Source organism: Procambarus clarkii, chromosome 90 (assembly GCF_040958095.1).
Source record: "Procambarus clarkii isolate CNS0578487 chromosome 90, FALCON_Pclarkii_2.0, whole genome shotgun sequence".
Classification (NCBI taxonomy): Eukaryota; Metazoa; Arthropoda; class Malacostraca; order Decapoda; family Cambaridae; genus Procambarus; species Procambarus clarkii.
In genome coordinates, this window is record NC_091239.1 from 5,558,154 (window position 1) to 5,578,900 (window position 20,747).

Sequence of the window (20,747 nt, forward strand, 5' to 3'; positions counted from 1 at the left end):
TTTTCTCTGAATTCACTATCACATAGTGACGGAGGGTGTGCGAATAATTTTGTTGACAGTTAACATTTGGTCAGGTCTACATCGGCAGATAATGAGAATTCCCAGAAATACTTGTAACCGAGTCTAAGCCGAGCAGTAGTAACATCTAGAAGTCTGCTGATTTTATTGGATGAACCATAGATGTGTCGCTCCTCTTGCATAATAGTATTGAATGAAAGTTAATCTCCCCAAACAATTTCGCGTTTTGGGCAAGTTACCCCTCCACTCTCTCCATTTTTTTTGGACATTCCCTGGTAGTGTGCGGAAATACTGAAAAGTGTATACTCTTTTCAACTTTGTCACCTTAATTCTCGTCCTATGTCTTTCATTTTGGTATCAATGCGTTCGCAATAGAATTCCCAACAGAACTATGTGCATATAATGTCAAAGACAGCAGCGCGCTCCACCCGCCGACAAGATGAATGTAGGCCAAGGGTACCAGAAAAAGAAAGCTGAGCGTGATAATACTGAAAAGTGTATACCCTTTTCAACTTTGTTACCTCAATTCTCATCCTAGGTTTTTCAATTTAGCATCAATGTGTTCGCAATAGAATTCTCTACAGGACTAAAGGCATATAAACTCCAAAAGCCCGGCTTACCATCCGCAACAAACAGAGAAAGCGAGAGCGTGTTACCAGGGAGCGCACAAGAGCGATAAAATGTATACACTCTTTTCATTCTGGTCACCTCAATTGTCATCCTAGGTCTTTCATTTTGGTATCAATGTGTTCGCAATAGAATTTCCAACCGGAATTTATGCATGAAATGTCAAAAACAGCAGCGTGCTCCACCCGCTGACGTGATGAAAGCACGGCGGACCATCCACACAAAACAGAGAAAGTGAGAGAAAGTAACCTGGGAGCACTCTAGTGCAATGTAATGTGAACACTCTTTTCACTTTGGTTACCTCAATTCTCGTCATATGTCTTTCATTTTGGTATCAATGTGTTCGCAATTGTATCTGCTGGCATTTTACCCTTTGCTTGGATCTGAAGGGTTTTAGGCTCACCACGATGCAATCTGATAGTACCACACGTGTATATACCTATCTTCAAGCAGCAATTCACTCATTCAAACCGACTTATAATAGTTATCCATATATAAATGGTAATCTTTGTTCTACCTGTTAACCTGTCATATGAAGAAAGATTGTCAAAGCTTATATTACATTCTCTAGAAAAGCAAAGAATTAGGAGTGACATATGGTAGAGGTGCACAATGGGATGAATGGACATAACAAAGGGGACATTAATGGGGTATTAAAAGTAGCAACACAAGACAGAACTCGAAACAAAGTGTAAAAATTGGAAAAATTTAGATTTAGGAAAGAACTGCATGAGTAAATACACTGGGTTTGTACCTTAAGGTTCATGTATGCAATATTACAGAGTTCCAGTTAACTCCCATGCATGCAATTAATTTATGTTATGTTTATGTTTTTTATGTTAAAATGTTTTTGTTGATTTGTTTGTATATTTTCATAAGTAAAGCATGCTTACCGTCTTATTCCAAGTTTTATGATAACTTTACAATGTTTAAAACATAAAGTTCAATATATATTCTGGTTTTCATACAGGAATTATACGTTAATATAACATCATAATAACGTAATGATGTCGTGTAAATAACGTTATACTGACGTCATATAAATGTTATATTTATGTTATAAGAACGTAAATTGGATAGCTTTACAGAAAGTAAACAAAAAAAACTAAATGTTGACTGAAAATTATTTATTCTTAAATATAAAGCATGAAAACATTATAATACCATAGCATTTACTATTATTTTTAAATTTTTACATAAATCTTAAAAAACTGTGTCTCAAGAATATATGTTTTTAGTTATATCCTTTGGTTTTAAGAATGTCAGATATACGTATTTATGTCAAAAGTTACAGTATTACCTTTGTGGAACCATTTAAAAACGTCCACAAACGTTCTGTGTTTGCTGGGTATAGACAATGTGACATCATTTAACTTGAGTGGGAGGTCAATTTCACCCTGAACTTTTACTTTATTTCCTGAAACACCAGTTAGAAAAGGAATGGGTGACTGTTTTACTGTAGTAGGGTGCTTACTTGCAATGTCTCTAAGAGCTGAAGGCTTGACAATATTAATTTTTGCACCTGAGTCAAGAAAAACTTTTAAAACTCTACCATGTACAATGGCTGAGACTAGGGGACCATCACTTGAGACTGGAAAAGTTACTACTTGTGACTTATGTTGTCTGGGATATCTGCGTCTCATCTGGGTCAAATTCACTGTGGTTCTGTCAACATCTACAACTGGGCTAGAGTCAGTGTCCTCTGTCAAATGTCCAAATCTATTTTGGGTAGCTACTGAATACACAGGGAGGGCACTAGGACTGGCTAGCTTGAATTGGTTAGCGGATGGCCTTGGGGGTTTCCCGACGACATGGAGTGAACATTCTGAACTCCAGAATTCTGTGACCGAGTATTATAATTCGAAGTTGCATTATAGCTGGGCTGGGAGTTGTAATTACGCGAGTTCTGATAATGTCTTGGATGCTGTGCGCCTCGCCAAGACTGACTGTGGAAGTTACGAGGTGGGGATGTCCTTTTCTTAGCTCTACAATCTGCAGTGTGGTGACCAACTTGTTTATGGTACTTGCAATATGGGAGCCTAGAATGATTAGATTGACGAGGGAACCGAGAGAATTGTCTAGGTGGTGATGATCTAGGGGCGGACCAACAGTCCCTTGCGAGGTGGTTACTCTTACCACAATGCCAACATGAGGGAATGGATGGTTGTGGACTATGGCGTCTCGGCAACTTATGAGGAGGCGAATTTGACTGGGGGCTACGAGCATGGGTACGGTTCTGCGACCAAGAGTTTTGAGAGTTTGTGGGAGGATGCTGAGAGCTTGTTACTACATTTACGGTATCAGAGGGTAGCAACAGTTGACCACTTTGGGGAGCTAGTTTATCGGCGGCATTGTTAATAGCCTCAAACACTTCACCAATTTCATGTTTAACTCCAAAATTCTTTTGCTCAATGATCGGTTTAGTATGCTCTGGGGCAAAATGCATTAATGTTCCAAATGCTATAATTTTGGATGATATCATATCATATTTCACATTTATCATAGCCTCAGGGGATAAATTATTGTCTTTACCCAAGACGAACTAATCATAGCAGACACCAAGACATACAGATACTGATCGAGACGGCTAGTAAACGCATTAAACGATTCACCAGGCTGCATGGTGGCATTGGCAATTTTCTTGACTAACCTATACGGGTCAAGGTCTCCTTTGTTAACAAAGCGCCGGCGAAAGAAATCCTAAAATTCCGACCAAGACTGGAGGCTAACAATGGCTTTCTCATCAACAACAAAACGTGCATCACCTTTGGTTGTGTCCACAGCTGACCGTGCAATTGCCAAGTATTCGGCATCAGTAGGCTCAGAAAAACGTGTGACTGTTTTCTCTTCAACCCTTACTAAACCATGACTCTAATAAGCAGGATTCACCAGCAAAAAGTGGGATAACTATTTCCTGAGCTGATCTCTGGACATTGGAACGAGCAACTGTTCCAGTTGAGTCTGAAGGGGTTTCAACAGTGGTAGGCATTGTCACTACCGAGGAAGTGGCAGTTGATCGCAAATTATAATTAAGTACACTAGGCATAAGGAATAGAGTACACACAAAAAATATAAACACTCAAAAAAATATATCAAACTTGCCTAAGGTACGGAAATGGCAGAATTAAATTTATTAAATTGTACTAGGCAACAAATAATTAAGAACAAGCAAAATTGTGAATTAAATTAGCAATCTGGTATGAATATGGCTGGAATTTGAAGCATGTAAATTAATTAAACCAGGCTAAGCACAGCAATTTAGAATAAAAACTGAAAAGTGCAATTGCAAAATTTCATTAAAAAGATTCAACACAACAAGTGCCAATGCAAGAAAAATGGATGTAGCACAGAAACTGGACACAGGAATGTATATAACTTGCTATGTAACATTATAATGGGAAATGTTGAAGGAATAAATTTCAAATTAAGGCCCTGGAGGAATTAAAAAAAAGTTCTATTGTGCAAATTCTTAACTGCTACTAAAACAATAATTTCTTACTTCACTGGAATTTAAATTTACCAATAATACTCTAATAGCACAATTAATATTCAATGAAATTACTGTGGGAAGCAGGAATGTTGAAAATGACTCAGAGAAACTGTGTGAGTGGAGTATGTAACCAGCTCCAATATTTAATGTCACTGAATGGTTAATTCACAGGATATTATGGATAATATTATGTAAACCACTATTAATACATGGTACACGAAGGTGTAGCTCTTAATTACTTAACTCAAGACTGCGGCCAAGCCAATATGACTATAGCCAAGACGAAAAAAAAACCTGCGACAAGGCGTGTTAAGAGGCACATGCACTGTTTGTTTACATCTGAAGCGACAGCCAGCTAGGCAGCGTTCATGGCGGCAGTGGCGCGAAGCTCGGGGGACCCCACACTAGGAATGTGTGTGTGATGTTGAGGGCGTGACAATAATTATATCGTCGAATGGCGAGTGAAGGCCAGTTGCTATGGAGACGTGTAGACAGACGTTTACTGTAGAATGGTGTAGCAGAAGGCTGTAGCGATGGTGAGAAGAGGCAATGTGGCGCTGCGGCGTCGTGACTGGGAGCTGGCGACGCTAGTCAGACGGTCGTAGTCTTTTTTCAGCAATTGTTTCTCAATAAATTGCACAACACAGCTGCAGAGCAGTTGAAGCTGTAGAAGATGATTGCAATAGCTGGAACGGTACAGGCAACACACACAAGGCTTGTTGATGTGGGCTTGGGTGGAAGTGTTGGTGGTGGTGGTGCAGGTTCCCAGGTGGCGCGGGAATCTTCCTTTCTGCTCACTGATGAATTAGCGTTCTCACAGGAAAATATTGACCCTTACTTCTGAGACGTTGACCTGGAGTAGTGGTTGATGGTAGGACCCAGGACTGGTAAAATACCATTGAATGTCGATGCGTGGGTGGCAGGAGGCAGGAGGCGCTGGACACACATGATGTGACGTGGGCACTTGCGATTTTGTAGCTCAGAAAATTTATTATGAATCACACCGCTACTACCAGTATTCGTTGCTTTCTTTGGTTGTAGATATACACAGTAGAAACTTCAGTAGTTTTATTGAATAAGGCAACAAGGTGTATAACTGGCCAGTCGAGGTCCAACCTGCTCTGGGTCTTTGAGAATACTGAGGCCTGCTGGAAGCACGGTTGGTGCCGCTCTGTCTGGCATGACGTCAGAGGCCTACTCACCTGTGATTGGTTATGTTTCAACCGTCATACAATTTGAGTGTTAACACTTCATGGGTCTGAGAGTATCCTTCATGTGTCTGAGAGTATCCTTCATATCTATGAGAGTATCCGTCATGTCTCTTAGAGTTTGCTTTATGTCTCTGAGAGTATACTTCATGTCTCTGAGAGTATCCTTCATGTGTCTGAGAGTATCCTTAATATATGTATGAGAGTAACCGTCATGTCTCTTAGAGTATCCTTCATGGGTTTGAGGGTATCCTTCATGTCTCTGAGAGTATCCTCCATGCCTCTGAGAGTATCCTTAATGGGGGTCTGAGAGACTCCTTCATGGGTCTCAGAGTTTCCTTGATGTCTCTGAGAGTATCCTTGATGTCTCTGAGAGTATCATTGATAACTCTGAGAGTATCCATGACGTCTTTGAGAGTATCCTTACTGTCGCTGAGAGAATCAGTGATGACTTTGAGAGTATTCTTCGTGTCTTTGAGAGTATTTGTCAAGTCTCTAAAAGAATCCTTCATGGGTCTGAGAGTATCCTTCATATCTCTGAGAGAATCCTTGATGATGCTGAGAGTATCCTTCATGTCTCTGAGAGTATCCATCATGGGTCTAAGAGTATCCTGGAGTCCTCTGAGAGTATCATTGATGTGTCTGAGAGTATCGTCATGTGTTTGAGATTATCCTTCATATCTCTGACAGTATCCTTCATGTCTCTGTAAGTATCCTTCATGTCTATGAGAGTATCCGTCACGTCTTTGAGAGTATCCTTCATGTCTCTGAGAGTATCTTTCATGTCTATGAGAATATCCTTCATGTCTCTCAGAGTATCCTTCATGTCTTTAAGAGTATCCTATATGTCTCTGAGATTATCTTTGATGTCTCTGAGAGTATCATTCATGGGGGTCTGAGAGAATCCTTCATGGGACTCAGTATATCCTTGATGTCTCTGAGAGTATCCTTGCTGTCGTTGAGAGTATCCTTTCTGTCGTTGAGAGTATCATTGATGACTCTGAGAATATCCTTCAAGTCTCTGAGAGTATTCTTCATATCTCTGAGAGTATCATTCATGTCTCTGAGAGTATTCTTCGTGTCTCTGAGCGTATCATTTAAGTCTTTGAGAGTATCCTTCATGTGGGCTGATAGTATCCTTCACGTGTCTGAGAGTATCCTTGATATATCTGAGAGTTTCCTTGATGACGTTGAGAGTATCCTTGACGTTTCTGAGTGTACCCGTCATGTCTCTGAGAGTATCCTTCATATCTATGTGAGTATCCTTCATGTCTCTGCGAGTATCTTTCATAGGTCTAAGGGAATCCTTCATGTCTCTGAGAGTACCCTTCCTGTCTCTGAGAGTATCCTTCATGTCTCTGAGAGTATCCTTCATGGGTCTGAGAGTATCCTTCAAGTTTCTGAGAGTATCCTTCATGTCTCTGAGAGTATGCATCATGTCTATGAAAGTATCCTTCATGTCTTTAAGAGTATCCATTCCCTTATGACTCTGAGAGTCTCCTTCATGTCTCAGAGAGTATGCTTCATGGGTCTGTGAGTGTCCTTCATGTCTCTGAGAGTATCCTTCATGGGGTCTGAGAGTATCCTTAATATATCTGAGAGTATTCTTCAAGTCTCTAGGAGTATCCTTCATGGTTCTGAACGTATGCTTCATGTCTCTGAGAGTATCCTTTATGTCTCTGAGAGTATGCTTCATATCTCTGAGAGTATCAATAATCGGTCTGAGAGTACCCTTCATATCTCTGAGAGTGTCCAGTATATCTCTGAGAGTATCCTTCATGTCGCTGGGAGTATCCTTGGAGTCGCTGAGAGTATCATTCATGTGCCTGAGAGTATCCTTCATGTCTTTGAGAGTGTAATTCATGGTTATGAAAGTATCATTCATTTCTCTGAGAGTATCCTTCATGTCTCTGAGTGTATCCTCAAAGGGTCTGCGAGTATCCTTCATGGGTCTGAGAGTTTCTTACACGGGTCTGATAGTATCCTTCATATCTCTAAGAGTACCCTTCATGTCACTGAGAAAATCCTTCATGTCTCTGAGAGAATCCTCCATGTCTTTGAGAGTATCCTTGATGTCTATATGAGTATCCTACATTGGGTCTCAGAGTATTTTTCATGGGGTCTGAGAGTATTCTTCATAGGTCTGTGAGAATCCTTAATAACTCTGAGAGAATCCTTCATGTCTCTGAGAGTATCCTTCATGTCTTTGAGATTATCTTTCATGTGTTTGAGAGTATCTGTCATATCTCTGAGAGTATCCTTCATGTGATCTGAGAGTATCCGTCATGTCTCTGAGAGTATCCCTGATGACGCTAAGAGTATCCTTCAAATCTTTGAGAGTATACTTCATGCATCTGAGAGTATCCTTCATGTTTATGCGAGTATACTTCATAGGGACTGAGGGTATCCTTCATGGGTCTGAGAGTACCCTTGATGTCTCTGAGAGCGTCCTTCATGACTCTGAGAGTATCCTTCATATCTCTGAAAGTATCCATCAAGTCTCTGAGAGTATCCTAGATGTCTCGGAAAGTATCCGTGATGGGTCTGAGAGTAACCTTGATGACTCTGAGAGTATCCATCAAATCTCCGAGAGTATCCTTCATGTCTCTGAGAGTATCCATCATGCCTATGAGAGTATCCTTCATTTCTCTGACAGTATCCTTCATGTTTCTGAGTGTGTCCTGCATGTCACTGGGAGTACCCTTCATGTCTCTGAAAGTATCCTTCATGTTTCTGACAGTTTCCTTCATGTTTCTAAGAGTATTCTTCATGTCTCTAAGAGCATCCGCCACGTCTTTGAGAGTATCCTTGATGTCTATATGAGTATCCTTCATGGGGTCTGAGAGTATCTTTCATGGGGTCTGAGAGTATTCTTCATAGGTCTGTGAGAATCCTTAATATCTCTGAGAGAATCCTTCATGTCTCTGAGAGTAGCTTTCATGTCTTTGAAATTATCCTTCATGTGTTTGCGAGTATCTGTCATGTCTCTGAGAGTATCTTTCATGTTTCTAAGAGTGTCCTTGATTGCGCTGAGAGTATCCTTCATATCTTTGAGTGTACTTCATGCATCTGAGAGTATCCTTCATGTCTATGCGAGTATACTTCAAGGGGACTGAGAGTATCCTTCGTGGGTCTGAGAGTATCCATGATGTCTCTGAGAGTGTCGTTCATGTCTCTGAGAGTATCCTTCGTGTCTCTGAGAGTATCCTTTATGTCTATGAGAGTATCCTTCATTTCTCTGACAGTATCCTTCATGTCTCTGAGAATATCTTTCATGTCTCTGAGAGTATCCATGATATATTTGAGAGCATCCTTCATGTCTCTGATAGTATCCGTCATGTCTTTGAGAGTATCCTTGATGTCTTTGAGAGTATTCTTGATATATCTGCGAGAATTCTTGATGTCTCTGAAAGTATCCTACATGTCGCTGAGAGTATCCTTCATGTCTCTAAGTGTATCGTCATGTGTCTGAGATTATCCTTCATATTTCTGACAGTATCCTTCATGTCTCTGTAAGTATCCTTCATGTCTTTGAAAGTATCCATCATGTCTTTGAGAGTATCCTTCATATCACTGGGAGTATCTTTCATGTCCATGAAAATATCCTTCATGTCTCTCAGAGTATCCTTCATGTCTCTGAGAGTATCCTATACGTCTCTGAGAGTATCTTTCATGTCTTTGAAATTATCCTTCATGTGTTTGCGAGTATCTGTCATGTCTCTGAGTGTATCCTTCATGTCTCTGAGAGTATCCTTGATGGCGCTGAGAGTATCCTTCATATCTTTGAGAGTGTACTTCATGCATCTGAGAGTATCCTTCATGTCTATGCGAGTATACTTCCTAGGGACTGAGAGTATCCTTCATGTCTCTGAGAGTATTTTTCGTGTCTCTGAGAGTTTCCTTCATGTCTATGAGAGTATCCTTCATGTTTCTGAGTGTCCTTCATGTCTCTTAGAGTATCCTTCATTTCTCTGAGAGTATCCTTCATGTCTCTGACAGTTTCCTTCAGGTTTCTGAGGGTATCCTTCATGTCTCTAAGAGCATCCGCCAAGTCTTTACGAGTATACTTCATGTCTCTGAGAGTATCCTTGATATCTCTGAGAGTATCCTTGATGTCTGTGAGAGTATCCTTGACGTCTTTTAGGGTATCCTTACTGTCGCTAAGAGTATCTGTGATGACTTTGAGAGTATCCTTCATGTCTTTGAGAGTATCTGTTAAGTCTCTGAGAGTATCTGTTAAGTCTCTGAGAGAATCCTTCATGGGTCTTAGAGTATCCTTCATATCTCTGAGAGAATCCTTGATGATGCTGAGAGAATTCTTAATGTGTCTGAGAGTATCCGTGATGTCTCTGAGAGTATCCTTCATGTCTCTGAGAGTATCGTTCATGTCTTTGAGAGTATCCATCATGCCTCTGAGAGTATCCTCCATGTCTATGAGAAAATCATTCATGGGTCTTAGAGTATCCTTGATGCCTCTGAGAGTATGCTTCATGTCTCTGAGTGTATCGTCATGTGTCTGAGATTATCCTTCATATCTCTGACAGTATCCTTCATGTCTCTGTAAGTATCCTTCATGTCTTTGAAAGTATCCATCATGTCTTTGAGAGTATCCTTCATATCACTGGGAGTATCTTTCATGTCGATGAGAATATCCTTCATGTCTCTCAGAGTATCCTTCATGTCTCTGAGAGTATCCTATACGCCTCTGAGATTATCTTTGATGTCTCCGAGAGTATCCTTCATGGAAGTCTGAGAGAATCCTTCATGGGACTCAGTGTATCCTTGATGTCTCTGAGAGTATCCTTCCTGTCGTTGAGAGTATCAGTGATGACTCTGAGAGTATCATTGATGACTCTGAGAGTATCCTTCAAGTCTCTGAGAGTATCCTTCATGGCTCTGAGAGTATCCTTCATAGGTCTGTGAGCACTCATAATGTCTCTGAGAGTGCATTAAATATCCACCCAGCTCTGCTGACCACACCGTCTCCCACTCTCAGCATCTGCTGATATAAATTGTCAGGCTTTACAGTTAGTCAAGTATATATGCTAATTATATGAAAATGTAGCACTCTTAAATATTGCTGCTGGTGTTTGTCAACACAAACTGTTAGTTCGTGGATAGCAAGACAATAATGCATCAATCTGCACTAAACTGTTATAATGTTTTGTTGCACTTATTACCACTTCAGCTTTGGTCTAAATCAGTGGTCTTCAACCTTTTATAATGTTGTCAACCCCTAGTGGTGATTAAGTAGAAGTTGTCCACTCCCACCCTGAAAAAGTTTCATTAAAAATCTCAAATTTTAATATTTAAAATCTACTTTTCATATATCATTTCTATGACTATGTAAACAGAAAAAAGCAGTCTCTCTTATTTTTTTTAACTTTTACATATTCATCCATATATTTACACACCTCGTCTCTAAGAGGATCAATATACACAAGATAACATTAAGTATGCCATTTAGACGCATTTTCCTTCACTGAAGTAGCTCTTCAGTGAAGGAAAAATTCTTCTTCATTTTCCTTCACTGAAGTTGCTGTGGCTCAGTAATGCACATGCGTTGCTGAGCCACAGCAACACGTGGCCGGGTACTGCTAGTCTATATAAATAAAAATGGAAATGTTCGTTTGTTTAAAATCGCTAATCTCCAAGAGTTCTTTACCGATTACTTTGAAATTTTCGCACAACGTTCCATCCGAGTTAGTTTTTATATACATATTATATTGATGTCACATCTGTGACGGGAGATTGTGGAGCCCAGGTACACAAACTCGTGAACGGCCTCCAGCACATAGTCTGCTATATTTATACAGGGTAGCTCATTGACATCTTGTCTCATCACTTGTGTCTTCTTCAGGGTGATTGTCAGGCCGAATGCGGAACAAGGCTGCGGCAAAGCGGTTGAGTAGCTGCTGCAGGCCTTCTGCTGTGTGTGTGGTGATTGTTGCGTAGTCGGCGAAGAGGAACTTCTTGAGGATTCGCATCTGTACTTTTGTCTGTGCTCAATGTCTGGATAGTTTATAGAGCTTTCCATCAGATCTTGTACGAAGATAGATGCCTTCTGTGGTCCAAAGGCATGCTTGACGAGGATCACGAAGATGATGCCGAATAGGGTTGGAGCAAGAACACACCCCTGTTTAACACCACTGTTGATGTTGAATGGTTTAGAAGTTGACACGTCGTACACGACTATCCCCTTCATGTCCTTGTGGAACGATTGTATCATGCTGAGTAGGGTGGGTGGGCAGCCAATTTTGGCCAAGATCTTGAAGAGTCCGTCCCCACTAACGAGGTCGAAGGCCTTTGTAATGTCAATGAGGGCGATGTACAAGGCTTTTCTCTGCTCCCTGCGCTTTTCTTGAAGCTGTCTCCGGGAGAACACCATGTCAGTGGTCGACCTCTCTGGGAAACCACACTGTGACTCGGGTACACTCTTTCGGCAAGAATCTGAACCCTGACCAAGACGACCCTGGCGAAGAGTTTGCCAACGACGCTGAGAAGGGAGATGCCGCGATTGTTGTTGACATCGCTTCTGTCACCTTTATTTTTGTAGAGAGTGATGATGTTTGCATCTTTCATGTCTTGTGACACCGAGCCCTCCCTCCAGCACTGGCACAGAAGTTCATGCTACTCAGTTTTAAGTGATCCAAGTGTGCACTTGAGAACTTCAGGCGGAATCCAGTCGTTTCCTGGGGCTTTCCCTGAGGAAAGTGAATCCACTGCTTTCTAAACTTCTTCCACAGTTGGTTCAAAATCAAGTTCTTCCATGATGGGCAGGCATTTGATTGCATCCAAAGCCGCTACGCTGACCAAGTTCTCTCTGGAATAGAGTTCGGAGTAATGTTCCACCCATCGATTCATCTGTTGATCACGGTCTTTAATGATCTCTCCAGTGGCTGACTTCACAAGAGCCGTCCTGTTTTGTGTGGGGCCTGTTGCCTGTTTGATCCCTTCGTACATGCCTCTTATGTTGCCAACAGTGGCCGCAGTCTGGATGCTGAAACAGAGTCGAAGCCAGTAATCGTTAGCACAACGCCTCGCAGTTTGTTGAACACTACTACGGGCAGTAGGGATCTCTGTAGGTTCCTTTCTGAGGGCAGGGTCTTGTAGGATGAGAGAGTTCGTCTCTTTTCCTCTACGAGGGGTAACAGTTCCTCTGCACTGGCCTCGAACAAATATGCTGACTTGTTTTGCCTCTTGCCGAAGGTGGGCATGGCAGTGTTGAAAATAGTGCCCTGAGATGTGACCACCTCTCACTTGCGCTATCGCAGGGTAATACAAGAAGGGCATTTACCAGTGCCGCAGTGAATTCCTCCACCTTGTGAAGGTCACGGGTCTTTTTTACGTTAATGCGTGGTCTTCCCTCCTACTTTACTCGTGGATTTTCCAGGGCTGGAATTTTACTCTGCAAACGACAAGAGAGTGGTCGGTGTCACAATCTGCGCTCTGGAAGATGCGGGTCAGTTTGACGTTTCTCAGATTGCTATGTCCCGTAAGCACCAGGTCGAGTTGATGCCAATGCTTAGACCTGGGATGTCTCCAGGAAACCGTATGCTGGGGCTTGGTGTCGAAGAAGGAATTGGTGATGCAGAGATCATGACGGCAGCAGAACTTCAGGAGGCGTTGCCCACTCTCATTCATCTTCCCAAATCCAAACTGGCCCAGGCAGGAAGGCCAAGAGCTGTGATCAGAACCAACTCTTGCATTCAAATCTCCCAGGAGAAAGACTGTCTCTTGTTGAGGTATGTCTCTGAGAGTTAGGCCGAGGTCATCATAGAACTCGTCCTTCGCTTCGGTGGAGGAGGTCAGTGTTGGTGCATTGGCATTGATGAAGCTGATCATTCCTGCTGCTGTATGAAGCTGAAGTTTGATGATCCTTGCAGACCCCTCCGTGGGTGGTACTATGGACCCTAACAACCTGTTCCAGATGGCAAAGCCAACGTCATGCTCCCTTACCTCTTCTGGTGGTTTGCCCTGCCAGAAGAAGGTAAAGTCCTTCTCCCGTATGCTGCCGGTCGTGGGCAAACGTGTCTCCTGCAGGGTGACTATGTCCATCTGGAGCCTGCGCAGTTCATTGTTGATCACAGCTGTCTTGCGGGCGTCGTTCACTTCCAGTAGATCTTCCGAGAGACCCTGGTGTCATTGTCAAGAACTAACATGCTTAAAAGAAATTAGAACTAGAGACTGCTATGGGGAGTATATCTTCGCCAGCTTCAGAGTCAAAGGTGCCGAGTCTGTCCTGTCTGTGGGTGCAGTTTATAGAATTCCTAACACTGATGTGTCCGAATTCAACTCAAACCTTAGAAATCTAATACTTGATAACAGACTGAACAAAAAACCACCTAATTATCGCAGGGGACTTTAATATTGACCTCTGCGAGCCAGAACACCCTACTGCTGTTAGCTTCCTCAACTGTATGAATTCCTGCTTCCTCATACCCTTAATCACTAGACCTACTAGAATCACTGATAGCACTGCCACGACTCTAGATCACATCTGGACAAACATAACCTCTATGCTTACTTCAGGTATAATCACCGATAGCACTACAGACCATTACCCCACATTTCTCTTAACTAACATTAGCAAACCACCTCTTGAGTCAAGAGAGATACGTTTTAGACTACACAATGAAACTGCTATAGACAATTTTATAACTGCTACTGATAATGTCAACTGGGAGTCCGAGTTAGGTAACATAGAGGACATCAACCTAGCAGTTCAATCTTTTCTTCAAAAAACTCTTAGCCTTTATAATATCCACTGTCCTATGCTTACAAAACAAGTCACAACCAAAAGGCTTAACAATCCCTGGCTTACAAAGGGAATACTTAAATCTATTAATAAAAAACATGACCTTGAGAAGAAGTATAGGTTAGGAATTGTCTCCAAAGAATTCTCAAAGAATTACTCATTATTGCTATCTAAGATAATTAGACGAGCCAAAACTAAATACTACGAAGATAAATTTACCCAAATAAAGAGCAACATTAAATAAACTTGGAGAACAATTTCACAAATATTGGGATCAAAGAAGTCTATAAATAACAAACCGACTCTCCTGTCTAATAACGATGGTCAGTTTTCAGCCTCTGATTCTGCTATTGAGTTCAATAGGTTCTTCTCTTCCATTCGTTCATCCCTTGCTAATGATATTCCATCTTCCAGTACTGACATTAAGGACTATCTTACAGGTAACTATCCACAGTCTCTGTACCTAAAGCTTATTAATTCCACTGACGTCAATGAGATAATCCTTTCCCTTAAAACCAAGTCTGGTGCCCTTGAGGAGATACCAACTTTAATCTACAAAAAAGCCTCCAGATCTTTAGCCCCTGCTATTGCTTTGCTCTTCAACAAGTCACTTGAACTCCAAACCTTTCCAGATATTCTAAAAAAAAGCGAGAGTAACGCCTGTCCACAAATGTGGTGATCTCACAGATGTTAACAACTACAGACCTATATCAATCCTGCCAAACTTGTCAAAAATTTTTGAAAAACTAATCTATAAGCAGCTTTACTCATATCTAGCTAAACTCAATATACTTAGCCCTTGCCAATATGGCTTCAGGCCCAAAAAAAGCACTAACGATGCACTTATTAGTATGCTTAACTCGATTCATACAGCTCTTGATAAAAATGAGTTCCCTGTTGGGTTATTTGTGGACCTGCGTAAAGCTTTCGATACTGTCAACCACCAAAACCTTCTTCTTAAATTACATCATTATGGAGTCAGAGGACTCTCCCTACAATACCTCAAATCCTACCTTACTGACAGGCTCCAATGTGTTTCTGTGAATAATACAATTTCTCCCACTCTACCCATCAACATTGGTGTTCCCCAGGGCAGCATACTTGGCCCTCTCCTCTTTCTCATCTACATTAATGACCTTCCAAATGCCTCCCAACACCTCAAACCAATTCTATTTGCTGACGACACAACCTTCATTTACTCCAGTTCTGATCCCCTTGCTCTAAATGCCACAGTAAATACTGAGCTTAATAAAGTCCATCTGTGGCTAACTGCCAACAAACTCACCCTTAACATTGACAAAACTTTCTATATTCTGTTTGGCAATAAATCCTCTAATCAAATAAATCTCAAAATAAACAATACCCAAATTTGTAACAAATTAGATGGCAAATTCCTTGGCATTCTCATTGACCACAAGCTGAATTTCCAGGGACACATTCTAAACATATCAAAAAAAGTTTCAAAAACTGTGGGTATTCCTTCTAAGATCAGATATTATGTACCACGCCCTGCCCTGGTGACTCTCTATTACTCCCTTATCTATCCATATCTCAACTATGGTATTTGTGCTTGGGGCTCTACTACCCAAAATCACTTACGTCCTCTAATTACTCAACACAAAGCTGCTATTAGGACAACACCCAATTCTGGCCCCAGACATCACTCGGTACCCCTACTCAAATCTCTGAATATGTTAGACATTAAGTCACTGCACATTCTCTCATGTGTATTATACATATATAAAACGCTAAACTATAATACCAATCCTGATCTCAAAAGCTTCATAGAAGGTTGTAACAGAACCCATGAGCATCACACCAGAAATAAATACAGTTTTGATATTCCCAGAGCACGACTTAATCAAACCAGAAATGCTCTACAAATCAAGGGGCTCAGAATGTGGAATGACCTTCCCAACCATGTTAAAGACTGTACCTCTCTCAACCAGTTTAAGTTAAAAACGAAGCTATACCTAATAAATTCCCTGTAACCCACCTTACCCTTCTGTTGTCAACCCATGTATGTTTTTTGTTTTTCAAATCAACGCTGTTTGAATGTAATTTTCTGTAATAATTTGTAATTGTATTTGTGCTGCTTTTTCAACAATGTTCCCCCCCTCTTTTACCTCTATTTTTATTTGTACTCAACACATCTTATTCTTTTTACCCATTAGTTTTAAGCTTTAGTCATTAATGTTTTTCCTGCCCGAAACGCTTTGCGTAATAGTGGCTTTAGGCATTGTATGTACTAGCTCTATCTATAAAGCCAACAAACTTTGTAAAATCTCTTTATGCATGTACCTTACCTAAATAAAAATTATTAATATTATTATTATTATTGTCCAAGAACAAGTCATTGCAGCTGCTCATGACGATCCTTTAACTGGTCACCAAGGAGTCAATCGAATGTTGTTCCAGGTAACAAAGTACTTTTATTGGCCCAAACTTAAAAGGGCTATTGTCAGATACTGTAGACAGTGTGTAACCTGTCAAGTGGTGGGGAAATCCAACCAACTGTACCTAGAGCTCCCCTTCATTCAATTGCCTTTCTTCGTGAACCTTTTTCTCACATCTTAGTTGATTGTGTAGGCCCTTTAAGTCGGACCAAGTCAGGTCATGTATATATGTTAACCATTAATGTGCAACGACAAGATTCCCGGAAGCATACCCAGTACGTAATATCCGGGATAAGACAGTCATCCATCACATTTTTAAATTTTTCACTTTGTTTGGACAAAGATTGTCTTTGTTTGTACATTCAGTCGAACAATGGGAGTAACTTTTGTTCAGTTGGGTTCCAACAATTTTGTCGATGGTACAATATAAAGCATCAGCGTTCCAGAACGTACCTACTGCTGATAACCAAGTTTCCGTTCCAATATTCAAAAATACTAACTAGTGACAGTTTGTTGACCAATAAGGAGATGGAAAATGGTTTTCTGAAACTTCTTCAAACTTAAGTTTTATTTATTTAATTTACATCGTTAATGAGCCATCTTTTCATAATTGATTAACAACTTAACATTAACACAAATAAATTAAAACAATTAATTTTATTATTTATGCAATTTTAGGTTTTCATATATGCTTTAAAAATACAGTATTATATTTCAATAATTGTTCATTTAGTGTTAGTATGGTTCATTAATAGCATTTGACCTTCCTTTTTTACAATAGCGAATAAATATATGTGGATTCAAAATGTTGACCAATTTCGTTCAAATTTTACATACTTTGTAACGCGTATACATTCTCCAAGATGTAGAAGCTATAACAAAATAAAAGTATAAGCAAAGGAAAAATAAATAACAAAAACGAAACCAACCCCACAAAAAAAATTGTTGGACATTGAGAGAAATAACAGATATTGGCATTGGGCAATAAATTTATATGATATATAACAAAATACAGCATAATAACATACTAATTATTATTTGTGTTATTATGAATTACCAAGAAGAAGGAAGAGTGATAATTATTATTTGATTATATTATTATTATAATAATTATTATTTAATAATTATTATAATTATTATAATAATTATAATAATTATTATAATAATAATTGATGTATTTAATAATTATCACTCTTGCTTTAGCTTTGTCTTGAAGGAAGCCAGCTCCGGGTGAAAGAGGGCTGTGACGATCTCTGTCTGGAACCCGTAAGTTTGACTGGGACGTCGACCTCCTGGAGCTCGTGCGGCCCAGGCTCTGCTTCAGGAGGCTGGGGTCGTTCTTGCCCTTGATGGGGTTGTTGTTCTCCGGCCCCGACTACGGCGGTCTCCGGGTTTGGAGATCCTGTGCGTTCTTTCACCAACTTTGAAGTCAACTTCGGAGCTCACAGTTTCTGCGACGGCACTGGAATCAATCGTATTGGTGTTTGCCTTTCCATTGGAGACTTTCTGCACCGTAGAGAGGGGGGGACCTGCTGTTTCGGTAACAGCGTCTCCTCCGTATCAACCTACATTGGCTTTGCGGCCTGGAAGGGCCACAGCGAGACCGACAACCAGAGCGCAACTCCATAGTTTCCTGAGACTGATGGATGTCTACTACTATTATGAATTACTCAGTAATGCTAGAAAGGCACCAGCTGCATATCCACTTTGTGGATCCTCCTTACTACTATTCTTCTTTGTGCATTGGACAGGTGCTTTCATCTCTTTATCATTGCATTATCCTTCAATTCTAGTTAATAGGAGCTGTTCTTATCATCAGCACTTTTTTTTATTCATATAAATTCCATTTCTTAGGATATTGGGATGAAAGTTTCACTGGTGCTGATGCCAAATAATTAGAGAATTGCGTAACTTTTTAAATAATTTATCATGTTACACAGAAATCACAATTGCGTGATGCATCAAATGAGCAAATCCTACATGGGGGGAGTTGTGTAAAACCCTGGTTTGTGCCTCGGAGAGGCTGCAGGATCCAGTAAGTTCAGTAAAACTTCGGTTTCAACTCCTTTTGACCATGTCGTAGCTCAGTCGATTAAGGCAGTGTCTGGGATGCACCTCGGACGCAGGTTCGAATCCTCGTCATGGCCCTTGTGGATTTGTTCATTTGATGCATCACACAATTGTGATTTCTGTGTGTAATGATGTAAGGGCGAAGAGGGAGAACGGCCTATTGACATAGCTCGAGTGCATGGGGGTGAGTTGTGTAAAACCCTGATTTGTGCCTCGGAGAGGCTGCAGGATACAGTAAGTTCAGTAAAACTTCGGTTTCAACTCCTTTTGACCATGTCTTAGCTCAGTCGATTATGGCAGCGTCTCGGATGCACCTCGGACGCAGGTTCGAATCCTCGTCACGGCCCATGTGGATTTGTTAATTTATCATATAATTCGAATATTTTTCCTTTTCCGGCCCCTTCTGAGCTATTATTTAGACCAGTGCTATTCAACCTGGGTGGACATGCTACCTTATAGTGGACGAGATTAAGTGTGGGGTGGACAACTGTCTAAGGGTAGACTACTAGGTGGATGAGATCCTCACCTGCACGTTTCTCTATAATATACAAGAGACTCTCTCTTTCTCTCTCTCTCTCCTATATTTCTTAAAATTCATATTACAAATACATATTAACCTATTATAACATCGAAGTTGCCACCTCACCTACACGCACGACTCGATAGTACAACCACACGAGGGACTGTCTCACTATTGGTTGTCACTATTGGTTATTGACTGTCACTATTGGTTATTGGCTCAGCAATGCATGTGCGTTGCTGAGCCTTAGCAACCTTTCCCTGTTCCCCTGTCCTCCCCCACCATTCCCCCTCCCCCGTCCCCTCGTCCCCCAAACATTACCCACTCCACGTCCCCTCATCCTCCCCACCATTTCCTTCTACACCGTCCCTTCGTCCTCCTCACCATCCCCCACTTCCCCGTCTCCTCATCCTCCTAACTATTTCCCACTTCCCTGTCCCCACGTCCTCCCCCACCATCTCCAATGCCCATGTCCCCTCGTCCTCTCCACCATCCCCCACTTCTCTGTTCACTTGTCCTCTCCACCATTTGGTGGAGAGGGACAGAAACAATGGGAGCCGGTCGGCCAAGCAGACAGCACACTGGACTTGTGATCCTGTGGTCCTGGGTTCGATCCCAGGCGCCGACGAGAAACAATGGGCAGAGTTTCTTTCACCCTATGCCCCTGTTACCTAGCAGTAAAATAGATACCTGGGTGTTAATCAGCTGTCACAGGCTGCTTCTTGGGGGTGGAGGCCTGGTCGAGGACCGTGCCGCAGGGACACTAAAAAGCCCCGAAATCATCTCAAGATAACCTTAAGATAACCATTCTCCAATTCCCCGTTCCCTCGTCCCCAACATCCTCCACTCCCCCGTCCCCTCATCTTCCCCACTTTTACCCTGACAGCCCTTCGTCTTCCCCATTTTTACCCCCAGCTCCGTTCCCTCGTACTCCCCGCCATCCCCCACTCTCGTCCCTTCGTCTTCCCTACAATTCCCCACCCCGTCCCCTCCCCTGTCCCTTTGTCCTCCCCATCATGCCCCACTCCACCGTCAACTCATCCTCCTAACTATTCCCCACTCCACCGACCCCCTCTTCCTCCGCACCTTCTCCCATTACCCCAGTCCCCTCATCCTCCCTACCGTTCCCCCTCTCCCCCCCCCCATCCCCTTGTCCTCCTCACCATTCCCCATTCCCCTGTCCCCTCCACCATTCCATATTCCCCTAGTCCCCTCGTCTCCATCATCCCACACTCCCCCGTCCCCTCGTCCTCCTCACAATTACTCCCTCCCCTGTCACCTCGTCTGCCCCTCCATTCCCCACTCCAGTCCTCTCTTTCACCTTTCCCCACTACCTTGTCTGATGCATTCCCAAATGATCTGATGTTTCAATCAAATAATTGCAAACATCAAATGATCTGACGTTCCCATCACTGAAATATAACAAAAATAGTTACAAAAAAAATAAAAACAATGAAAACTGAAAAAATAAACAATACTCGCAAAGTGAACAGTATAGTAAACAACACAGCTCTTTCCAATGCAATGTCACTCAAAATAATTAAATCAAATCGATAATAAATGGAAATCTATGAAAATTCAATATGTCAATGTAATCGAAATCATTGAAATGGAATTGTAACATATTTAGTATAGTGTGTGTTGCTCTTATGTGCGACAG

At 41.5% G+C, this 20,747-nt stretch overlaps 4 protein-coding genes across 4 annotated transcripts; all 4 read right to left on the bottom strand.

Annotated features, from left to right (window-relative positions):
• Window positions 1–6,228: 6,228 nt before the first annotated feature.
• Window positions 6,229–7,291, bottom strand: LOC138359322 (uncharacterized). The gene is made up of 2 exons (XM_069318460.1): window positions 6,565–7,291; window positions 6,229–6,470 (listed from the first exon to the last, which is right to left on the bottom strand). Exons 1-2 carry the CDS (start codon window positions 7,289–7,291, stop codon window positions 6,229–6,231), a joined length of 969 nt encoding a protein of 322 aa, XP_069174561.1.
• Window positions 7,292–8,173: 882 nt separating this feature from the next.
• LOC138359323 (uncharacterized protein PF3D7_1120000-like) lies at window positions 8,174–9,164 on the bottom strand. Its single transcript, XM_069318461.1, has 3 exons — window positions 8,997–9,164; window positions 8,446–8,760; window positions 8,174–8,362 (listed from the first exon to the last, which is right to left on the bottom strand). Exons 1-3 carry the CDS (start codon window positions 9,162–9,164, stop codon window positions 8,174–8,176), a joined length of 672 nt encoding a protein of 223 aa, XP_069174562.1.
• A 2-nt stretch (window positions 9,165–9,166) lies between these two features.
• Window positions 9,167–9,835, bottom strand: LOC138359324 (uncharacterized protein PF3D7_1120000-like). The gene has a single exon (XM_069318462.1). The coding sequence runs from the start codon at window positions 9,833–9,835 to the stop codon at window positions 9,167–9,169; it is 669 nt and encodes a 222-aa protein (XP_069174563.1).
• A 2,882-nt stretch (window positions 9,836–12,717) lies between these two features.
• LOC138359325 (craniofacial development protein 2-like) lies at window positions 12,718–13,401 on the bottom strand. Its single transcript, XM_069318463.1, has one exon. It carries the CDS (start codon window positions 13,399–13,401, stop codon window positions 12,718–12,720), a length of 684 nt encoding a protein of 227 aa, XP_069174564.1.
• Window positions 13,402–20,747: the final 7,346 nt, after the last annotated feature.

Bases quoted from the DNA above. Each gene is read 5' to 3' on its own strand.
- LOC138359324 (XM_069318462.1), bottom strand. From the start codon at position 9,835: ATGAAGCATACTCTCAGAGGCATCAAGGATACTCTAAGACCCATGAAT.
- LOC138359323 (XM_069318461.1), bottom strand. From the start codon at position 9,164: ATGAAGGATACTCTCAGATGCATGAAGTACACTCTCAAAGATATGAAG. The intron at 8,761-8,996 runs GTATAGGATACT...AGCGACATGTAG, and splicing joins TGAAAGATACTCTCAGAGAC to GATACTTTCAGAGACATCAA. The intron at 8,363-8,445 runs GTATACTCGCAT...AGCGCAATCAAG, and splicing joins ATACTCTCAGTCCCCTTGAA to GACACTCTTAGAAACATGAA.
- LOC138359325 (XM_069318463.1), bottom strand. From the start codon at position 13,401: ATGGACATAGTCACCCTGCAGGAGACACGTTTGCCCACGACCGGCAGC.
- LOC138359322 (XM_069318460.1), bottom strand. From the start codon at position 7,291: ATGAAGGATACTCGCAGACCCTTTGAGGATACACTCAGAGACATGAAG. The intron at 6,471-6,564 runs GTACACTCAGAA...GGATACTATCAG, and splicing joins TACTCTCAGAGACATGACGG to CCCACATGAAGGATACTCTC.